An 18866-nucleotide genomic window follows, 5' to 3' on the forward strand; every position below is an offset into this window, starting at 1 on the left:
GCGGCGCCCACCAGGACCAGAGCCGAGAGGCCCCAGCGGCTGCAGGGCTCGCTGCGCAGGAGGTGAGGCCAGCAAAGAGGCCCGCCGCCTGCTCCCGCAACCTGCAGGGGCGTCAGGCCGCGTGGCAACGGGAGCGAGGCTGAGTCCGCTGACCCTGACAAGGCCACCACCCTGGGGGGGGCCAGGGCCATCCTACGAGCCCCTGAATGGGGGAGAGGAGGCAGAGGGGGCCGTCAGAGCCACGCACGGGAGGTCACGGGCCCTGCCGGCCAGGAAGACGGCGTGGGGGGCCACGAGCCAAGGAGAGCCGCAGCCTCTAGAGGCCGGAAGGGGCCGGGACCCCCCGGCTCCACGGGGAACCAGCTCCGCCACACCTTGCTTTAGCCCAGTGAGACCCACTGGGGGCTTCTGAGCTCGAGAACTGCAAGGCGGTAAATGTGTGCCGTCTTCAGCCTCTAAGTCGGCGGGAATTTGTCACTGCAGGACCCCGCGTCGGTGGAGAAGGGCAGGGTTTCAGGCTTCCTAGTCCTACTCAGCGTCCCTGAAGGGGCTCCCGGTTCCGGGGGGGGCGGGGAGGGGCACTCTATAAGCTGCACGCCTGCTCCAGAGGCGCCCCCGCCGCCAGCTGACCCTGAACGGCAGGCTCAGAAGCCACTGCACAGGGCTGACTGTGCCCGGCTCGTGGGACGCTACGGAGGTGCAGGCCACGCTCCCCGTCCTCAGGGGCTGCTGACCCAGGTGGAAACGGGGCGGACCAGTCGCCGATAGTCAGACCACAGAGGCGCCACAGTTGCGGGTGTTCCCAACCCCTGGAAGGTCCACAGGGACCTGGTTTCCTGAAAAGGCCCTGTCTCAAGAGCCCCATCTGGGATGTCAGTCCCAGCAGACGAGACTTTCTCAGCAGGTTCCCAAAGCGCCAGAATGGGAAAGGAGAGGAGGACGGCACTGGGGCTTGAGGCCCCGAGGCACCTGCACGGGCCTGTGCTGCCGCCACCTCCCGCCCCAGAGCAATCACAGGCCCCTGCGCGGGGTCCCAGCTCCCTTCTTCAGGAAATAGTCCATCCAGATTGAGATGTGACAGGCACCGGTGATGGCAGGAGGCAGTACACCGGTGTCGACAGAAAAATGGCATTAGGCCTAAACCTGTAGGCAGGGGCCAGGTCCCAGCAGGACGGCTCCTCCTGATTCGACTGTTCAAAGGAATCTAGGTGTGCGCTCCTGTGGGCAACTACGAAGTGCTTGGGAGGAAAAAACATCTCAATATGTGCAAAGTCATTGGGCTGAGCAGGGACGTCTGGGGTTTCTGAAGGATGAGATGCTCCGTACAAAGGACGCCCACAAAGGGACTGGACCACCATCCCAGGACTTGGCCAGGTAGAGACCCCAGGCTAAAGAGCCACCAAGGCCCAAGGCTCTAAGAGATGTCACAAGAGTCAAACTTTGGAGAAACAGATGTGGTTCAAGCTATTGAGCTCCTGCCCAACACACAGGAAGTCCCAGGTTTGGTTCCCAGGGCCTCCGTGAGAAAAGCAAGACAGCAAGCTGGCACAATGGGCTAGCGCGATGAGCTGACGTGATGAGCTGACGCAACAAGGAGACACAAAGAGGAAACACAATGAGAGACACAACAAAGCAGGAGTTTAGGTGACTCAAGCAATTGGGCACCTCTCTCCCACATGGGAGGTCCCAGGTTCGGTTCCCAGTGCCTCCTAAAGAGACGATGAGCAGACACGGAGAGCACCCAGCAAATTGCCACACAGAGCAGTGAGTGCAAGCAAGGAACAACGAGGGGCGGGGAATAAATAAATCAATCGTTCAAATCACACTTTGGTCACTGCCCCACCATGGGAGGCGAGCACCGTGGGTAACGTCAGCAGATGCCCCTGGTGGCCAGGGAAGGGCCGAGCATGGCGAGGCCAACCTACCTTGAACACCTTGACCTGGCAGCTGGCCGAGTGCAAGTGATCCGTGTACTCCCCGTTCTCGTTCTGCTTAAACGTATCGATCTGCACGCGGAAAGGCACCCCCTTCTCGCCCCCGTGCTTCCTCGGGGTGAACTCTGTGCTGATACAGTGCACCTGGAAGCACAGGACAGGTGGGGAGATGGGCAGGGCTGGGGCACCCCAGGTGTGCTCTCCACACCTGCCTTGTCAGGAGCAGGCCTGCCTCCACCTCCCCACAAAGGACACAGCCACCTGCCTTCGCCCCTGAACTGCGGTGCCCCTGCCTGCCCCCGTGAGCCCCCCTCCGTCCTCACGCAGAGCCTACCCCGGGCATCACACTCGGACGCCAGGGCGGCCCGCGGCCTAGCCCGGTCCCTCTGACGGCCTGGTGGCCGGGTTGCTCCGGCCAGGCTAAAAGCACGGCCAGAAGGCAGAGCCACGTCTCTTTCCTGGGAGCGCCCGCCACGCAGAAGGCGCTCGCTGTGCATTGACGCAACAGGACGCACGAGAGCAGCCCTCGCTCGTGCGACCGCCAGGGCCGGACACGGTGTTGGGGGCTTTAGATTCGTTATCCGGGGAGTTCTTCACAATAAATACCTAGCGAGAGTGCTGGAGTGGCAGCACCGTTTCAGAGGGGAACTCCGAGAGACACGTGAACGAAAGAGCTGCACTTAGGCAGATTTAGCCAGGGCAGGGGACACACCAGGTGCTCAAAACTGGCTGTGATCAGTCAAGAACAGAAACCAGGATGGAAACAAATTTTACTTTCAAGCTACCTGGGCTAGAAAACACCTATTTAAATTTTTAAGAGCTTCTAGATTCCATATAAGCCAAACCCACTGGGATGTGGAATTCTAGAACATCCTTTCCCCCAAGCCGCTCTACAAGGCCAAGCAACACCCAGGCTCCCTGCGCCTCCTTCGCCACGACGGCGCCCCCACCTGCTCACCTGAATGAACGCAGAGGCCCGCTTCGAAGGCTCCCATAAAAACTCGACTGCGTTCAGCTGGGTCGGGCTGGCCCTGGGGTCCAAGATACCAACAGACAGTGGAACATCTGTGCACACACACACACACACAAAGTGCAGTTGTCAGCCACCCCCAGATCCGCAGGGAGGCCCCTCGTCACAGCCCCCATCGCCCACCCCCCACTTGGCGACGCTCCCGGCTCTGGAACGCTGGGCTTCGCCTGCGCCCTTTGAACTGACGCGGAGCCATGTGTGCCTTTTTCCTTAGCATGAGCAGAAACCTCACTGCCTGCCGGCAGTGCCACATGGTCCCGTGGGTCCATGCACCCTCTTAGCACCCCATTTCCTGAATCCCCAAACCTTCATGGACCTTAATGTTGTAGATAAAGGAATGACCCTTCCCCCCCCAAAAAAAAACCCCACTTCCCACAGCCGGGATGCCACCACTCCCTCCCTCACCTACACAGGGCCCCGAAGGCCGGAGCCTTCTCGGAAGCACCTGGAGAGCAGGTCTTTGAACCGCACCTGCTTTCTCTGCCAGGGAAAAGGGGACCCCGCTGTGGGCGGGCCCCGGTAGGACAGAAGGGTGCGTACTCGCTCTGCAAACTCCCACAGGGCTTCCCTCCCGGGGGTGCACCCGAGGACCTCGGGGAGGCCTGGGTCCTGGCAGGGTCCAGGAGGAGGGGTCCCCGGCCCCCCAGGCCGGCCCGGGGATCTCACCTACGTCCAGGATCCTGTCCCCAGGCCGGCTCCACCGCCAGCCCTCCAGCTGCTGGTGCTCCGTGTACTGCAGGCGCCGGTCGTGGAACACCACACGGATGATGCTCTGGGGGGAGCCGGTGGAGAGGCGGCTGGGTGGGCGGGGCCGCGAGGGGCTCACCCCCGCCCCCACCGCCGGGGCCGAGCCCCCCCTTCAAGGCGCCCTGCCCTCAGGCCTACCCACTCCCACCTCTGCACCCCAACGACCCTCACAAGTAAGTGCAGGGACAGCAGTAGTGTCAGTGCCTGTTTTTTCAGGATTACTAAGCGCTTTGCCTTTGTGCAGAGGTCAGTGGCAAAGCCGGGCCTTGAACCTGAGTGGGTCCCGGCCAGGGCCCATTCCCCCCGGCCCGAGCCACCCCAGCTCAGTGCTGCCGGCCTGCCCCGGCCTCACAGCGCGCCAAAGAATGGGGCAGCTTCTCACTGAGAAGGGCCGAGTGGAACCCACCTCTCGCTCTGACGCCTCGCCCCCCTCCTCCCAGCTCCTGGGGCCTCCTGCGGCCCCACCCGGGTAACAGCCCCTCACCCAGCACCCGGGAAGCAGAGCGGCCTTACCTTGACATACTTCGTGTTCAGGTCTTGAAAATCACCTAGCTTCCGATTCTCCAGGAGTCGGATTTCATAAGACTGGCCTGGGGAGGGGGGCAGGGTTGATGGCACATTTTCCATTGCTGGATGCTTTCAGATTGGGGGGCCCACCCAGCTAGGCGCCTCCTCCACGTGTTCTGTGCCCAGCCAGGCCTCTCCGCCCCCGAGGAGCAGAGAAGGGAAGAAGTTCAAAACCAGAGCAGAACATTCTCTGGACTGCATACCCCCAGTTTGACATCTGGCCTGTGGGGGCCTAGGACCCCCCCCTCCCCAGGAACTTCACCACTGTGACTGAGAGAGCAAGAGTGAGCAAAGGAGAGAAGAGAGCACCTCTGTAGTTTTCAAAGAAACAGAATGCCACAAATTCGAGGTAGCCCTGAACGTAATACGGAATGCTGTTTCTTTATAAAGCTCCTCCTCTCATGGAAGGGGATACAGCTGCTGGAAACCACTTTAAGGAGGAAAGAACTGGGGAGTGGATGTGGCTGGAGCAGTTGAGCGCCTGCCTCCCACATGGGAGGTCCTGGGTTCAGCTCCCAGTGCCGCCTAAAAGGAAGCCGATGTGGTTCAGGGGTTGAGCACTGGCTTCCCACACACGAGGTCCCGGAGAGTAAAGAATGACCTTCCGCTTCTCGAGAGCAAGTTTAAAGGAATAAATCAAAGCTTGTTAAACATTGCCTCTAACTGCAGAATGAAAAGCGTTTTCCCCAGTTAGAAGAATTTCATGTATTCAAAAGGGTGTGGGGATTCCGTCCAGCAAAACCCAACCAGCACAAGCTGGTGGAAGAATATAAATGGAAAAAATGCATCCATCCTAACGGCAAAAATTTCAACTACGGATCGCTGAACCACGTGAAGAGAATGGCACACGTTTTATTGAAAGGCAAAATAAAGCTCGAAGACGCAGGATAGACCATTTCCAGGCCGGAAGACGATATATACAGAACGATGTCAATTTTCCCAAATTAAAAACTTTAAATATAACTTAAAATGTTTATCATTTATCACAGCTTAAATGGTATTTTACAAATGAAAGAGAATAAATTAGAAAATCACTGGTAATAGTAAACCTAAGGATTTCTTGTGGGTTTTTTTGCCTTTTTTAGGAGGTACTGGGGATTGAACCCAGGACCTCATACATGGGAAGCAGATGCTCAACCACTGAGCTACACCTGCTCCCCTGATGAGCTTTTCAAGAAAACTTTTCTCAGGAGAGGATGAAGCTCAGTAGTTGAGCGCGTGCTTCCCAGTACCTCAAAAAAAAAAAAAAAAATCCAGCACAACTTTTTAATTTTTAATAAGCATAGACTCACAAGAAGGTGCACGACCATCACTCAGCCTGACGACACCTTACTTAACTCACGTCATGAGCAAAACCAGGTCACTGACATGGGGACACGACACGGGGCTCCCCCGAGACCTCACTCGGGTGTCCTTGCTTTTTGCATCCACTCTGTGTGTGTGGGGGGGGGGGTAGGTAGGTTTATTAAATCTTATCACATGTGTAGATTAGCTATTTTTTTAAGTGTATAACCTACCTCATGGCAGATGTCAAAGCAAGTTACCACTGTATTAAAAGGTCAGTTTTTTAAAGTTTTATTTTATTTTAACTTGAAGTGGCTGCTTATCAGACACTCAACAGGGAAGGACTTTCTGAACCTAAAAGCAACTGGAAAAAACAAATCTGGCTATACACAACTTAAAATCACACACAGGGAAAACGGACTTGGCCCAGTGGTTAGGGCGTCCGTCTACCATATGGGAAGTCCGCGGTTCAAACCCCGGGCCTCCTTGACCCGTGTGGAGCTGGCCATGCGCAGTGCTGATGCATGCAAGGAGTGCCGTGCCACGCAAGGGTGTCCCCCGCGTGGGGGAGCCCCACCCGCAAGGAGTGGGCCCGTGAGGAGAGCCGCCCAGCGTGAAAAGAAAGAGCAGCCTGCCCAGGAATGGCGCCGCCCACACTTCCCGTGCCGCTGACGACAGCAGAAGCGGACAAAGAAACAAGACGCAGCAAATAGACACAGAGAACAGACAGCCAGGGGAGGGGGAAATTGAATAAATAAATAAATCTTTAAAAAAAAAAAAAATCACACACATATACGGTTATACACACACACATATATATGCATATATATATATATAACATGCAAACAACTAGCGGTCACAAAGCCAGTGGCAAACAGTCTTAATTTAGCCAAAACCAGCTTAATAAAGCTATTTAGAAAAATAGCTTGGGAAGCAGATGTAGCTCAAGCGATTGGGCTCCCGTCCACCATACGGAAGGACCTGGTCCATTCCTGCGGCTTCCTGGTGAAGGCAGGCTCGCCGGGCACAGAGCTGGTGCAGCAAGATGACACAACAACGAGACACAGAGGAGGACAATAAGAGACACAGCAACCGGGGACACAGCAACAGGGGAGCTGAGGTGGCGCGAGAGACTGAGTACCTCTCTCCTACTCTGGAAGGTCCCAGGATCAGTTCCTGGTGCTGCCTAAAGAGAAGACAGGCAGACACAGGAGACACAGGAGAACACACAGCAATGGACACAGAGCAGACAAGGGGGCGGGGGCAGGGATGATAAATAAATCTTTAAAAAATAAAAAAACAGCTCAAATTTTAAAAATACGAATGAATAATGGACTGGGCCAAGAACATGCAATTCACTGGTTCCGGACACTGGCTGAGCAGCCGCCAGGTACCAGGCGCCGAGAGGACCCTGAGGCACCAAGGCCACCAAGGCAAGCCTTCAGCCGGCTGGCATGAGTCCCACTCAGCCAAGACGTGATGTTTTCTGGGCACAGGATCGCCCACCCACCCGGGCTCCCCTCCAGGAGAGCTCTTCCAAACAGACCTCCCACGACCCTCTAAATCCGAGGAGCACACCGTGCCCTAGCGTTCCCGACACGGGCAAGAGGCGTGAACCCAAACTCTCGCCCGCCCCTTTCCCTGGGAGACGCATACAAGGCTGGCAGACCTCACGGCCCCTCCTAACCGCCACAAGCCAGGTGTGTTCAGATCCGTGCCAGGCTCCTGAATCAGGCCCCAGCACCCCGACACCTGCGTAAAACGGAGCCTCACACGCCGTCCTGGCCTGGCCACCCTACACACGCCGTAGCTGGCCTGGCCACCCTACACACGCCGTCCTGGCCTGGCCACCCTACACACGCCGTAGCTGGCCTGGCCACCCTACACACGCCGTAGCTGGCCTGGCCACCCTACACACGCCGTACTGGCCTGGCCACCCTACACACGCCGTCCTGGCCTGGCACGCCGTCCTGGCCTGGCCACCCTACACACGCCGTAGCTGGCCTGGCCACCCTACACACTCCGTAGCTGGCCTGGCCACCCTACACACGCCGTACCTGGCCTGGCCACCCTACATACGCCGTCCTGGCCTGGCCACCCTACATACGCCGTCCTGGCCTGGCCACCCTACACACGCCGTACTGGCCTGGCCACCCTACACACGCCGTAGCTGGCCTGGCCACCCTACACACGCCGTAGCTGGCCTGGCCACCCTACACACGCCGTAGCTGGCCTGGCCACCCTACACACGCCGTACTGGCCTGGCCAGTGCGCCCCGCCTTCCCCAGGGAAGAAGGCCAACTGCCCCGCTGAGGCCTAAGGCCCAAGAGGTCACTACCGCGGGCAGGGGGCCCTCGGGGCCGCTTCAGCCCACGCCAGGCGAGCGGTGCCCCCCACCCGTGCAGGGCAGCTGCTGAGCCTGGGCCTGACTCGGGGCAGCAGCTGGAGGCGAGAGCTCCTGAGCGGGTGCACATCCTAGGCCGGCTTCTCCCGAGCCAGCCCATCCGACCCGCAGGCCCCCACACCCCCCACCCTCACCCACGGCGCTCCCGCACGCACGCCCCCGGCTCAGGACTCCCTCTGTGGGCAGACGGCCCCCAAAGGCCCACTCCCGCGAGGCACAGCACCCCCCGAAGGTCACCGCCCGCACGCACACACCAGCCGAGGAGCCCCTCGAGAGCCGCGCCGCCCGCGGCTCCCGGGTCTTTCTCTGCTCGGCCACCGCCATTTCCAGGCATGGTGGAGCCACGGGGCGTGGGCCGAGGGAAGGCGTAGACCACGTCTGTCCTGCTCACCATGGAGCGTCCAGCACACAGAGGGGCTCGGCAAGTGCGGGCTAAACGTGACTTCCTGTTCTTTGGAGGGCGGTTCTAGGCTGGGCTGGCAAAACAGACACACACACACACACACACACACACCTCACCAAGGGTTGGCAATCCTCCACGGTGCATCAAAGAGCACAAGGAGAACATATGGCAGAATCTGAAACCATCCCCAAGAGATTAAGACGACCCAAAGGCGAGACTGCTCGTCGGGCTGGGAGGAGGGGGAAGGCGTGACGGGGGAGAGGCTTGCAGGTGAGATCGCTGGAGCTGGACTCAGACGAGTGGGCAGCAGCACTTGGGGAAGAACGAGCAAGAGCCACCCCCGGCAGAGGGAGGGGGCGAAGGGGAGCCGCCCCTGGGGTGCCCCAGCTAAGCTGCCCTCACTCCCTGGGGCTTGACCTGTGGCCAAGGGGCTCCCGTGTTACCTCCCCCCAGCTCAGAACAGCTCAGCAGCAGCACTTAGGACCCGGGAGGAAGCGGAGGCCCGGAGACGTTCCTGACTTGGAAGAGCTTGCCTGTTAGTAAGCGGCAGAGGCAGGAGCCGACGCTCGGTTCTGGGTGCAAAGCCCTCGCGCCCTCTGCGTGTCCCCCCCGGCGGGCGGCAGGCCTCGCTCTCGACGTCGCCTCTGCGGAAGGGCACCTGATTCTACTCTGCACGCCAATTCAAGCTGGCCTACAGCCCCTTACGGTGTGTACAGCACCACCCCACCGTCCCCACCTCAGTTAAAACGCTTCTGTTCTCCCTGCATCCTTCAGGGCTAGCAATGAAGACGGGTCCCAGGCAGGCCGGCTGCTGCCTGAACGACCACCTCAACTGGCGAAACGCCTCCTTTCCCACGTTCTAAGCAACCGCGCGGAAGGGAAAACCAACCACTTGCCCGAAGCGATGGTAAACCCTGTTCCCAATTCCAGAATTGTGCAGTGGAGGGGGGGAAAGGAGGAGAAAAAAAATTGGCCTTACAATCAAGGAAGCAGAGTAATAAAGAACCAGGATTTATTTGTTGTCTAGTTTTGTGCAGAATATTCCTAAGCCCCTCCGTGCATTATTTCATTTTGTCCTCGCAACCATCCTATGAGGAAGGCCCATGTGTTTTTGTCCTAATTCCATAGCAAGGTTAAGTGACTTGCAGATAAATCCAGATCAGTCTGACTCCCAAGAATGAGCCACACACTCCCCACTTGCTAAAGCACTTCACTCGTCATCCAGTCGCCTCAAAAGTCCCTTCTAGAGCTAATACTCAAGGAGCCATCCTTTCTATTTCCCCTGAATTTTGTGATCTTCCTTTTACTTCTTGATACTCATCTACACACTTGAACCATCCCCTCCCTTTTGGGCTCAGATCCTAACGTCTAGAGACCTCTGCTCTGAACCAAGACGGACCCTAGATGTCCGGTCAGTATGTTACCGCAGCATAGTGCGAGGTTTGATATGATGTCTCCATGATAAACTAGCCTCCCTGAAACACACGTCCCCACACTTCTTACAACACCTATCAGAAAGCTGCAGTAGCGAAGACCGTGTCATCTTGGCACAGAGTCAAAGAGACCAAGGGACAAAAACAAAGAGTCCAGAAACAGATGTTCCCATCTCTGCAAACTTGATAGAAGACAGCGAGCAAAGAGTTGGACTTTCCAATAGTCCGAGATTCCTGGTTATCCAGTCTGAGCAATAAACCCCTACCTCACACCATACATAATAAATTAAGTCTATGAGAATGAAAGACCTAAATATGAAAAGCAAAACCTTAATATTTTTAAAGAAAATAAACGAGACTACTTTTCACATAGGAACGGATTTCTTAACCTAGAAACGAAAGCACAGACCTTAAAGGAAAAACTACATTAAAATTGATGCCTTCTGAAATAAAGACAGCACAAAGATTAGAGACAAATTCTAGACAGGAAGAAGATAAGGTACACAAAATAACAAAGGATTAATGGGCATATAGGCACATAAAGAAAGAAAAAGTAAGTCCTACATGAGTAAGACAATTGTAAGCAGCAGTGGAAAAAAATGAGTTGATTATATGCAAGTAGACAAATCATTAAGAAGTAAGGTGATTACATAATTTTTGGCCCAAACTGAGGGGCTCTTGAAAACGCAAGGGGTTATTGGTAGTGATAGTCTCCCTGTGTGGGGACTGACCTGGCAAAAGAGGGCATCCAGTCAGTCTCCCTATGGAAACAGAAACTGGTCGATACACGTGTGGCAGTTTGAAGCTTTTTGTGGATTCTAGCAAAGACAGTGTTCTTAGAGCTAATCCACTCCTGTGGGCGTGGGACCCTTTAACTGGATTGGATTCAGGTGGGGGCCTTTGACTGGAGGGCTTCAGTGAGGCGTGACCCAGGGTGGGTCCTGATCTTCTTCCCAAAGTCCTTTATCAACAGAGAACTGAAAGCAGAGGCACAGAGGAAAAGCCTTGGAGACAGAAGGACAGGTCCCGAGGCCTGAGGCTGGAATCACTGGGGCACTGGGGCACAGAGGGGCCGAAAAAGGCCCTGGAGCAGCTTGAAGCTGGAGAGGCAGGCCTGGAGGAGAGGCAGAGACCTGCAGACCGGCAGTGTACACTGCCACGTGTGTGATCACCCAGCGCTGCGGCTCAGGGAGAAAGCATCTCTTGATAATGCCTTTGATTTGGACACATCCATGGCCTCAGAACTGTAAACTTTTAACCTAGAAAATTCCCAGTATAAAAGCCACTGCATTTCTGCTTTCTTAGCAGCCTTTAGCAAACTAAAACAACATGAGAGATGCTTGCCTTTACCAGTGAGCAGGGAAACGCAAAGTCCAACGTGATACTATCTTCCATTCCACCCATCACAGGAGCAAAACTTACAGAGTTTGACAATATCTAATGTTGGTGAGAATGCAAAGAGCTCTCAGACACTGCTGGTGGGAGCATTACATTGATACAACCATTTGGGGAAGCAGTTTCGCAAAGAGGTATGCTCAAGATGGACCAGCCCTTTAGCTGAGAAAATCCAATTCTAGGAACCCACAGCCCAGGGGCACACGGTGGCCAAGAACTGCTCACCGTGGCATGGCTCACTGAAGTAAACACCATCAACCACCTTTCTATCTGCTAAGGGGAAAAGGAGGTGAATTCTAGTGCTAACAACAATGGAACAGCACACAGCACTTAAAAATGAGGAATGCAGGCCTACAGGCAGAATAAATCCCAAACATAACCCTGAACAAAAAAGGTGCACGGGTGCTATCTAAGAAACCGCTTGCATACAGTCTGGAAACATGAAATCCAAGAGTGCTGGGCTTTGTAGCTAAATGGACTTGGAGGGAAAAGTGAAGATCGTGTATGAGAATTGCAACCGTTTGAGCTCCCTAACAGTGCTAGAAACAAGCGCAATCAGAACTGCGAGGAAACTGTGCGCAGGTCACACGGGTCTGTATTCTACTACTCTGTCACTGCCAGTCTGTCTGCAATGAAAACATTTCCCCCGAACGCACACCAACCATGAGCAGCCGGCAGGACCCTGGAGCCAGCTCCCGCTCTGCGGGGCAGTGTGGGAGGTTTCAGATCCCCAAGCCCTGCCTTCGAGCCCCAACTCACGCTGGGGCAGGGCCCCGAGTCCCCGGCAGGGGCACCTCCCCCCACGCCCATTTCTGCGGCAGCAGGACCCGGCGTGCGGGAGGGAGCCTCTCATCAACTCATTTCGTAAACGTCTGATTTTCAAAGGGGAGGTCAGGCCTGCCTATAGAAAACCGTCATAGGAGACCTTAAAATGAAAGCAGCCCCAGCGTTCTCCACACCCCCAAAACCACCCTGGGTGCGTGGTGGAGCCTGATCCACTCCCCAGATGGTGTGGCCTGGAGTAAATCCCTCTCTTTGGGAGCCTCAGTTTCTCCACCTCCAAAATGTGGACAATAGGAGTACGTTAAGGCACAGGGCTGCTGGGGGAAAGGAAGGCGCCGCGGCACTGAAGCTGACACCCAGGAGCTCCTCGGCCCGTGTCCGAAACCTCCCAGGCCAGCCAGCACCCCGGCGGAAGGGAGACCAAGACAAGCTCCCAAGGGAAGGGGAGGGGAGGAGGGTGGTGGGCGTGGGTGGACGAATGGAGAACTCCCCAAGACTGAGACATCCCCGCCCGGCTCCACGTAGGCACGCAGCAGCTTCCGGCACAGGCACCCAAAAGCGTTTTCGGCAAAAGGCCTGAGAATCGCTAGTTTGGGCTTCGCGGTGCGGGGGCTCTGTTGGAATCTCCCAGCTCGGCTCTGGGGGCCAGAAAGCCGCCCCAGACTGTACGTGGTGCAACGGGCGCAGCCGTGTGCAGGAAACTTCATTCCCGGACACCGGAATATCACATCATGTTCACTTCTCATGAAACCATTTTCTGCTCTTGATTTTTCTTCTCGAACTATTTGAAAACGTATAAAGCACATTTAGCATGTGGGTCAGACAAAAACCAGCAGCATCATTAGCTACAAATGTTTCAGCACCATGCAAGGGGTTGGTGGCAGGGTAGGTATGCGAGCCCTGTGTGATGTCATGTCTGTTTGTTTGGTAAGTTCACAGCTGTTGCCACACACACTGTTTATGTATGTCTAGGTATGGGTGGATAAACGTCAATACATTTTTAAGAAATAAAAAAAAATTAAAAAACAACAAGCAGCAGGCCGACTGTGGCCCCGGGACCCGGGCTTGTCAACCCCTGATCTAGACCAGCGGGGTGTGGGGGATCTGTTCCTGGCCCAGGGACTCCCCAAGTCTTTCTGGCTCAGGAAGGGCCCGAGGACGTTCTGTGTCCAGGAGTCCAGCTCCGCTGGCCCCTTCCTCGCTCCCACCTCCCATCAGCACCGTGCAGCCCTGCCCTCCGGCTGGAGCTCTTGAGCTGGACTGGACGCTCGCCGAGGACAGGGCCGCTACCAGCTCATCCAACAGGTGCACGCACTACCCCAGCCCCTTGTACAGGACCAGCACGTGCCAAGTTCTTGGTTAACGGAGGGAGAACTTGCTATTAAATTCCCTAAACAAATAACGGGGCCAGCACTCAGTTATCCAGCACTCGGCCAAGCCAAGAGCGCACGCGAAGACGCGCAGCCTCGCCAACAGGTCACAGAAATGCCTTGACAGCTCCACCTGTCAGACTGGCCAAAACTTAATAGATGGCTAACACCCTACAAGGATAAAAATGGGGGGCAGTGGGTGCCCGCACACACTGGGGGTGGGAAGAAAACATGCCACAGCCTATTACTGGACACTTTGACAATACCCGTCAATACTGAAAATGCACATAGCTGATGACCCAGCAGCCCCATCACCTGGAAGCTCATCAACAGAACACACGGGCTCACAAGCATAGGTGTGGAGCTATTCCGTGCAGCAGGGCTGTTACAAGCAGCACACGCAGCCACCAGCGTCCTGTGGAATGCATGCAGCTGTTCAAGGAGACACCCCTTAGCCCAGTGATCCACTAGCACGGGAACCCCGATGAGGGGCCCCGAGGACACACTGACTCTTCCTACCCAAAGTGCACCCCCAAACTTAACCTTGAGGAAACAGCAGGCAAACCCAGGCAGTGCAACACTCTATAATAATCATCTGGTTCGTTCTCTTCAAAAATGTCAGTGTCACCTGTGGACTGTGGTTAACGGCAATACTGTAATATTCATGCATCCAGACCAAAGATGTCCTGTGTTGATAAAGAGGGGTATGGAGAAAGTGTGGCAAACGTACGCTACGGACCATGGGTGGTGGTAAGAGTCGGGTGAAATTATCTCATCATCTGTAACCAATGTTCCACCACGGTGTGGCGTGTTGGTGAAGGGCTGTTGCACGGGAATTCCACACATGCCCATGAGTACATCTGTCAGTTCAGAACCTCTGTAATAAAAACACATTTTAAAAAATAGTAATAGGGTGGGTTGGGGGGGGAATAAGCCAAATGTAAGATAAGGACTATTAGTAAGATTTTGATGGCATTCTTTCATAATTTGTTACGAACGTTTCATAACAAGGCAAGGTGTTGGTGGTGGGCTGATGCAGGGGAGCTGGGAGCCCTGTATGACGATGCATATGCTTGTTTTCTAAGTTCACAACTTTTACTATGTATTTATTGTTTATGTATGTTCATATATGAATGATATACTTAAATTAAAAAATTTTAAACAGTGTCACAAAAGTCAAGGAAAGGTTAAAGATGGGTACAGGCTAAAGGAGAGTAAGGAGTAGGACAACTGGACTTGACCTTGAATCAGGGTCAAAAAGTGCTGTGAAGGACATGATGGAAAAATGGGCTGTATTTTAATAAGGACTGTAGGCAATAGTATTGTCAATGTTAAAGTTCCTGAATTTGCTAGTGGAATTGAGGTTAGCGAAGAGAGCATCCTTGTTCTTAGGGAAACACAGGCTAATATGTTTAGGAATAAAGAAAAATGTTGTCTGCAACTAACTCAAACGATTCAGGGGTAGAAAAATAGAGAAAGGGAGAAAGATAAAGCCAACAGGACAAAACATTAAAAACTGGCGAATCTGGTGATGGATATCCAGAAACCAGTTGTACTATCTTCTCAATTCTTCAGATAGACAGAAATTTAGAATTACTGTGAAATAAAAGTTAAAATAATTTTTTAAATATATACCAAAACATTTAGGTAGATCTAGATCTATGACAGACATGAAAAACCATCGCCATATATAAAAGCTTACTCTCATATATTCAGCAAGTTGCTGATGGTAGGTATACAGTAGAACTGCGCCTTTATTTTTAAATAATGTATACACATACCCTTTATGTTTGCAGAGGCAAAAGAAAAAAGTCTAGTATACACATCTAGCTGTAGAGACATGCACCTTTCCCTTTTATTTTAGACGATTTTTCAGCATTACATTTTTTAAATCCAGGACTATGTCACATGTGAATTTGAAAAATAGTAAACAAAGAAACTGTCCCAAGCACGTAGCAGGTGTTCACAGCGGCGGTGACAGCATTTATTCTTCCAGGGTCAGGCTGGTACCCCAAGGCCAACTGGAAGCCGGCACTCGGGGAAGACGGTTTTCGTCCCATGAACAGAGTTGCACACTCAGGCAGGCGAGGGCAGACACCCGTGAACCTTTCAACCCGGGTCTCCCAGGACGCCCTCCTACGAACCTGAAGGGCTGCGCGGCTGCGCCCACTTCAGAGCAGGACACTGAGGGCCGGAGAGACCAGCGCGTGCCCAAGTTCACAAGGCAAGTCGGTGGTAGAGGCTGGGCGGCCCGCGGCCTGGCCCAGGGCGAGAGGGCGACGGGAGCCGGGCCAAGGCGGACGGCTGGGGCCGAGGCCAGGGCGGTGGGCAAACCCTCCACCCTCTCCGCATCTCGGTCACTTTCACCTGCAGAGCGGGGAATGAAAGACTCACTGTGCAGGCTGGCTGCGAGGATTAGGGCGGTCACAGGCACGCGGCCGGAGTGTGCCAGGTGCGGGCACCCTTGCCACTTCCAAACAACAGCTTGCAAAGCGCATTCTCGTTTACGGGGCGCGCACCCTCCTCTGCGCTCGACAGGTACGCCCTCCGGTGGCCCTCAGACGGCTCCTCCCATGCCACCAGTGGGCACGTGCCCCCAGCAGGGCTGACCCCACAGGCCCGCCCGCCCACCCTGCGGGCCGTGCCCCCAGGCGCTCCCACAGAGCAGCGCGGACGAGCCCACTTGAGCAGAACCAGAGCCGGGCCTCCCGCCCAGATCACCTTGTTCCCAAGAACAGGAGGCAACTGCCCGAGCCGGCCAAGGTTGACAGGCTGGGTACTTTCCAACAGTTATCGGTTTTGGTAATTAGCGCCACATAAAACACAGAGTGGACCATCGTCACCCCGGAGAAAGGAGGGCTGGAGGCCGGCAGACGGGGAACAGCACAAGTCAGCACGCGCTGTGTCCAGGGAGCGTGGTTCTCTCGCGTTACTCACACCCCTGCCGGGACCTGTCCGCACAGAGTGCCCACTCGCAGATGTGCAGGGGAAGGCTGTGCCCTCAAGGACCCGGGGCCCCCATCCGCGTGCCCTTGGGCAAGACTCACAGCCATTCATGGAGGTCGGGGGCCAGGGGTCACGCCCGGCACACAAAGGATACCCAGTATCTTTGCCAGTGTGTGTGAGAGTGAGTGTGCACGGCACCCAAAGATACCCAGTACCTTTGCCAGTGTGTGTGAGAGTGAGTGTGCACAGCACACAAAGGATACCCAGTACCTTTGCCAGTGTGTGTGAGAGTGAGTGTGCACGGCACACAAAGGATACCCAGTACCTTTGCCAGTGTGTGTGAGTGAGTGTACACACACATGCACTAAAAAGAGTAAAACATGACCCAGGGAAGTGGATGTGGCTCAACTGATAGAGTGTTGTCTACCATATGGGAGGTACAGGGTTCAAACCCCAGACCTCCTCGACCCATGTGGAGCTGGCCCTCGCGCAGTGCTGCAGCGTGCATGGAGTGCCGTGCCACGCAGGGGTTATCCCTCACATAGGGGTGCCCCATGCGCAAGGAATGAGCCCCGCAAGGAGAGCCTCCCCGCACGAAAAAAGCACAGCCTACCCAGGAGTGGCGCCACACACGTAGAGAGCTGATGCAGCAAGATGACAACAAAGAGAGACAGATTCCCAGTGCCATCTGACAAGAGAATGCAAGCAGACACAGAAGAACACACAGTGAATGGACACAAAGAGCAGACAACTGGGAGGGGGAGAAAATTTTAAAAATAAAATGAGAAAGTCCTCTTTTTAAAAAAAAAAGGTAACACATGACCCAGAGGCTCCAGGGAGAAGGGATTGCTTCCCGGCAAAATACAAGATAAGCCTTAAGCACCCTGAGGGGCCAAAAAACAAGGTGCTCAAAAACAGGACAGGGGCGTGTCAACGGCACACAGGAGCAAATAGCCAGAGGTGGAACAATTTGAGCAACAAACATTTAATGAGAGTATTGAATTTTAACCCACAGAAACTGAAGAAACTAGCCAAGTCCATACTGTATCAGAAATAAGTGAATAAACAAATTAATGGTAGAAAGGGGTACACTCTTTCTTGCAGTAGAAATCCTACTGATAAAATACAAAGAGACAGGGAAACCGAAAATCACCATCAGGCAGATGCCACAGTAATAAGGGGTGCAGACAAGACTCAGGGGTGGATACCAACGTTGGTGGGAAGAGCGCAGGGAAAATCAGGCTGTTAGCACTGTGTCCAAGTGTCTCCCCCACCCGTGGTATTTATTAATTACAAAAGGGAAGACAGTAACACCATAACTAAGCAGTCAAGGTCACATCACCAGGAATAAAACACAGCGGCACCACCACGGTGGGGCACCGACACGGCTACGCGCCTTCCGTGTCCTCCTTGCTAAAACTGCGTAACCAAGACCTAGTCCTCAGAAAGCATGAGACAAATCCAAACCGAGGGGCATTCTACAAAACAACTGACCAGTAAGTGCGCCTTGGTCCTAAGGTCATGAAGACAAGGAGAGACCGAGCGGCTGTCACAGACAGGAGGCGAAGGAGGCAGGCCAGCAACGCAAGGTGGGGTCCGGGGCTGGACGCAGTAACAGAAAGAGGAGGATAATGGGAAAACTGGTGAAACTCAAATAGTACAAATAAGGCAGTGAGTTAACTCTATCATACCAATTTTAACTGCTTGGTTTCCATAACTGTACTATGGCTGTGTAAGATGCTAAACTTTGTAAAGGAGAGATAGAGGAATTTTCAATTCTCTCTCTCTCTCTCCATATATATATACTTTTTTTTTGAGGTACTAGAGACCGGGGTTTGAACCCAGACCTCTTATGTGGGAGCCACATTGGCTTCCCTGAGTTGGTTTTTTCATTTGTTTTGCTTGTTGTTTTCGTTTTCAGGAGGCACCAGGAACCGAACCTGGAACCTACCATGTGGGAGGCGGGCACTCAACTGCTTGAGCCTCATCTGCTCCCTCTATTTTTTTTTTTTTTAATTCTCAAATAACTTCAACCTTACAGGAAAGTTGCAAAAAATAATTCAAAAACAATACCCAGAACTCTAATATACCCCCTCACCCAGATACTCAAATATACAAACTTTCAGCACTTTGTGCCATTTATTGTCCTCCTATCTGTCTATTATCTAAACAATCTACTTTCAACCCTATTTTTGACACATTTTTTTTTTAGATTGATTGATTGATTGATTTCTCTCCCCTCCCTCCGCTGTCTGCTCTCTGTGTCCATTCGCTGTGTGTTCTTCTGCATCTGCTTGTAGTCTCATTAGGCGGCTCCGGGAACCGATCCTGGGACCTTCTGGAGTGGCAGAGAAGCAATCAATCTCTTGCGCCACCTCAGCTCCCTGACATGTTCCTTTAAACCTAAAGTTATTTTTTAAAATAATGCCTGGATTTCCAAATCCCACTCCCAGAACCGTGGGCAGCAGAGCTGGGTGGGACTCAGCAACCCGTGAGCTCAGGAGCACTGCTGCTTCAGTTCTGAGCCCAGGGGCCCTGGGCCACACCTGACGAGCATTTTAAAAAATTGT

The 18866-nt window shown here is 54.2% G+C and overlaps 1 protein-coding gene and 1 non-coding gene across 2 annotated transcripts in view; both read right to left on the reverse strand.

Moving 5' to 3' along the window:
* Window positions 1-18866, reverse strand: part of TFCP2L1 (transcription factor CP2 like 1) — a 54489-nt gene that overhangs the window by 20986 nt on the left and 14637 nt on the right. The window contains exons 3-6 of the mRNA XM_058301161.2: window positions 4225-4301; window positions 3631-3736; window positions 2893-2999; window positions 1926-2078 (exon numbers count right to left, since the gene is read on the reverse strand). Coding sequence (XP_058157144.1) covers window positions 1926-2078; window positions 2893-2999; window positions 3631-3736; window positions 4225-4301 — 443 coding nt within the window. The remainder of the gene's footprint in view (window positions 1-1925; window positions 2079-2892; window positions 3000-3630; window positions 3737-4224; window positions 4302-18866) is intronic.
* Window positions 5362-5433, reverse strand: TRNAG-CCC (transfer RNA glycine (anticodon CCC)). The gene has a single exon. It is a non-coding gene; the product is annotated as a tRNA-Gly (tRNA).

This window comes from Dasypus novemcinctus, chromosome 7 (assembly GCF_030445035.2).
Source record: "Dasypus novemcinctus isolate mDasNov1 chromosome 7, mDasNov1.1.hap2, whole genome shotgun sequence".
Taxonomy (NCBI): domain Eukaryota; kingdom Metazoa; phylum Chordata; class Mammalia; order Cingulata; family Dasypodidae; genus Dasypus; species Dasypus novemcinctus.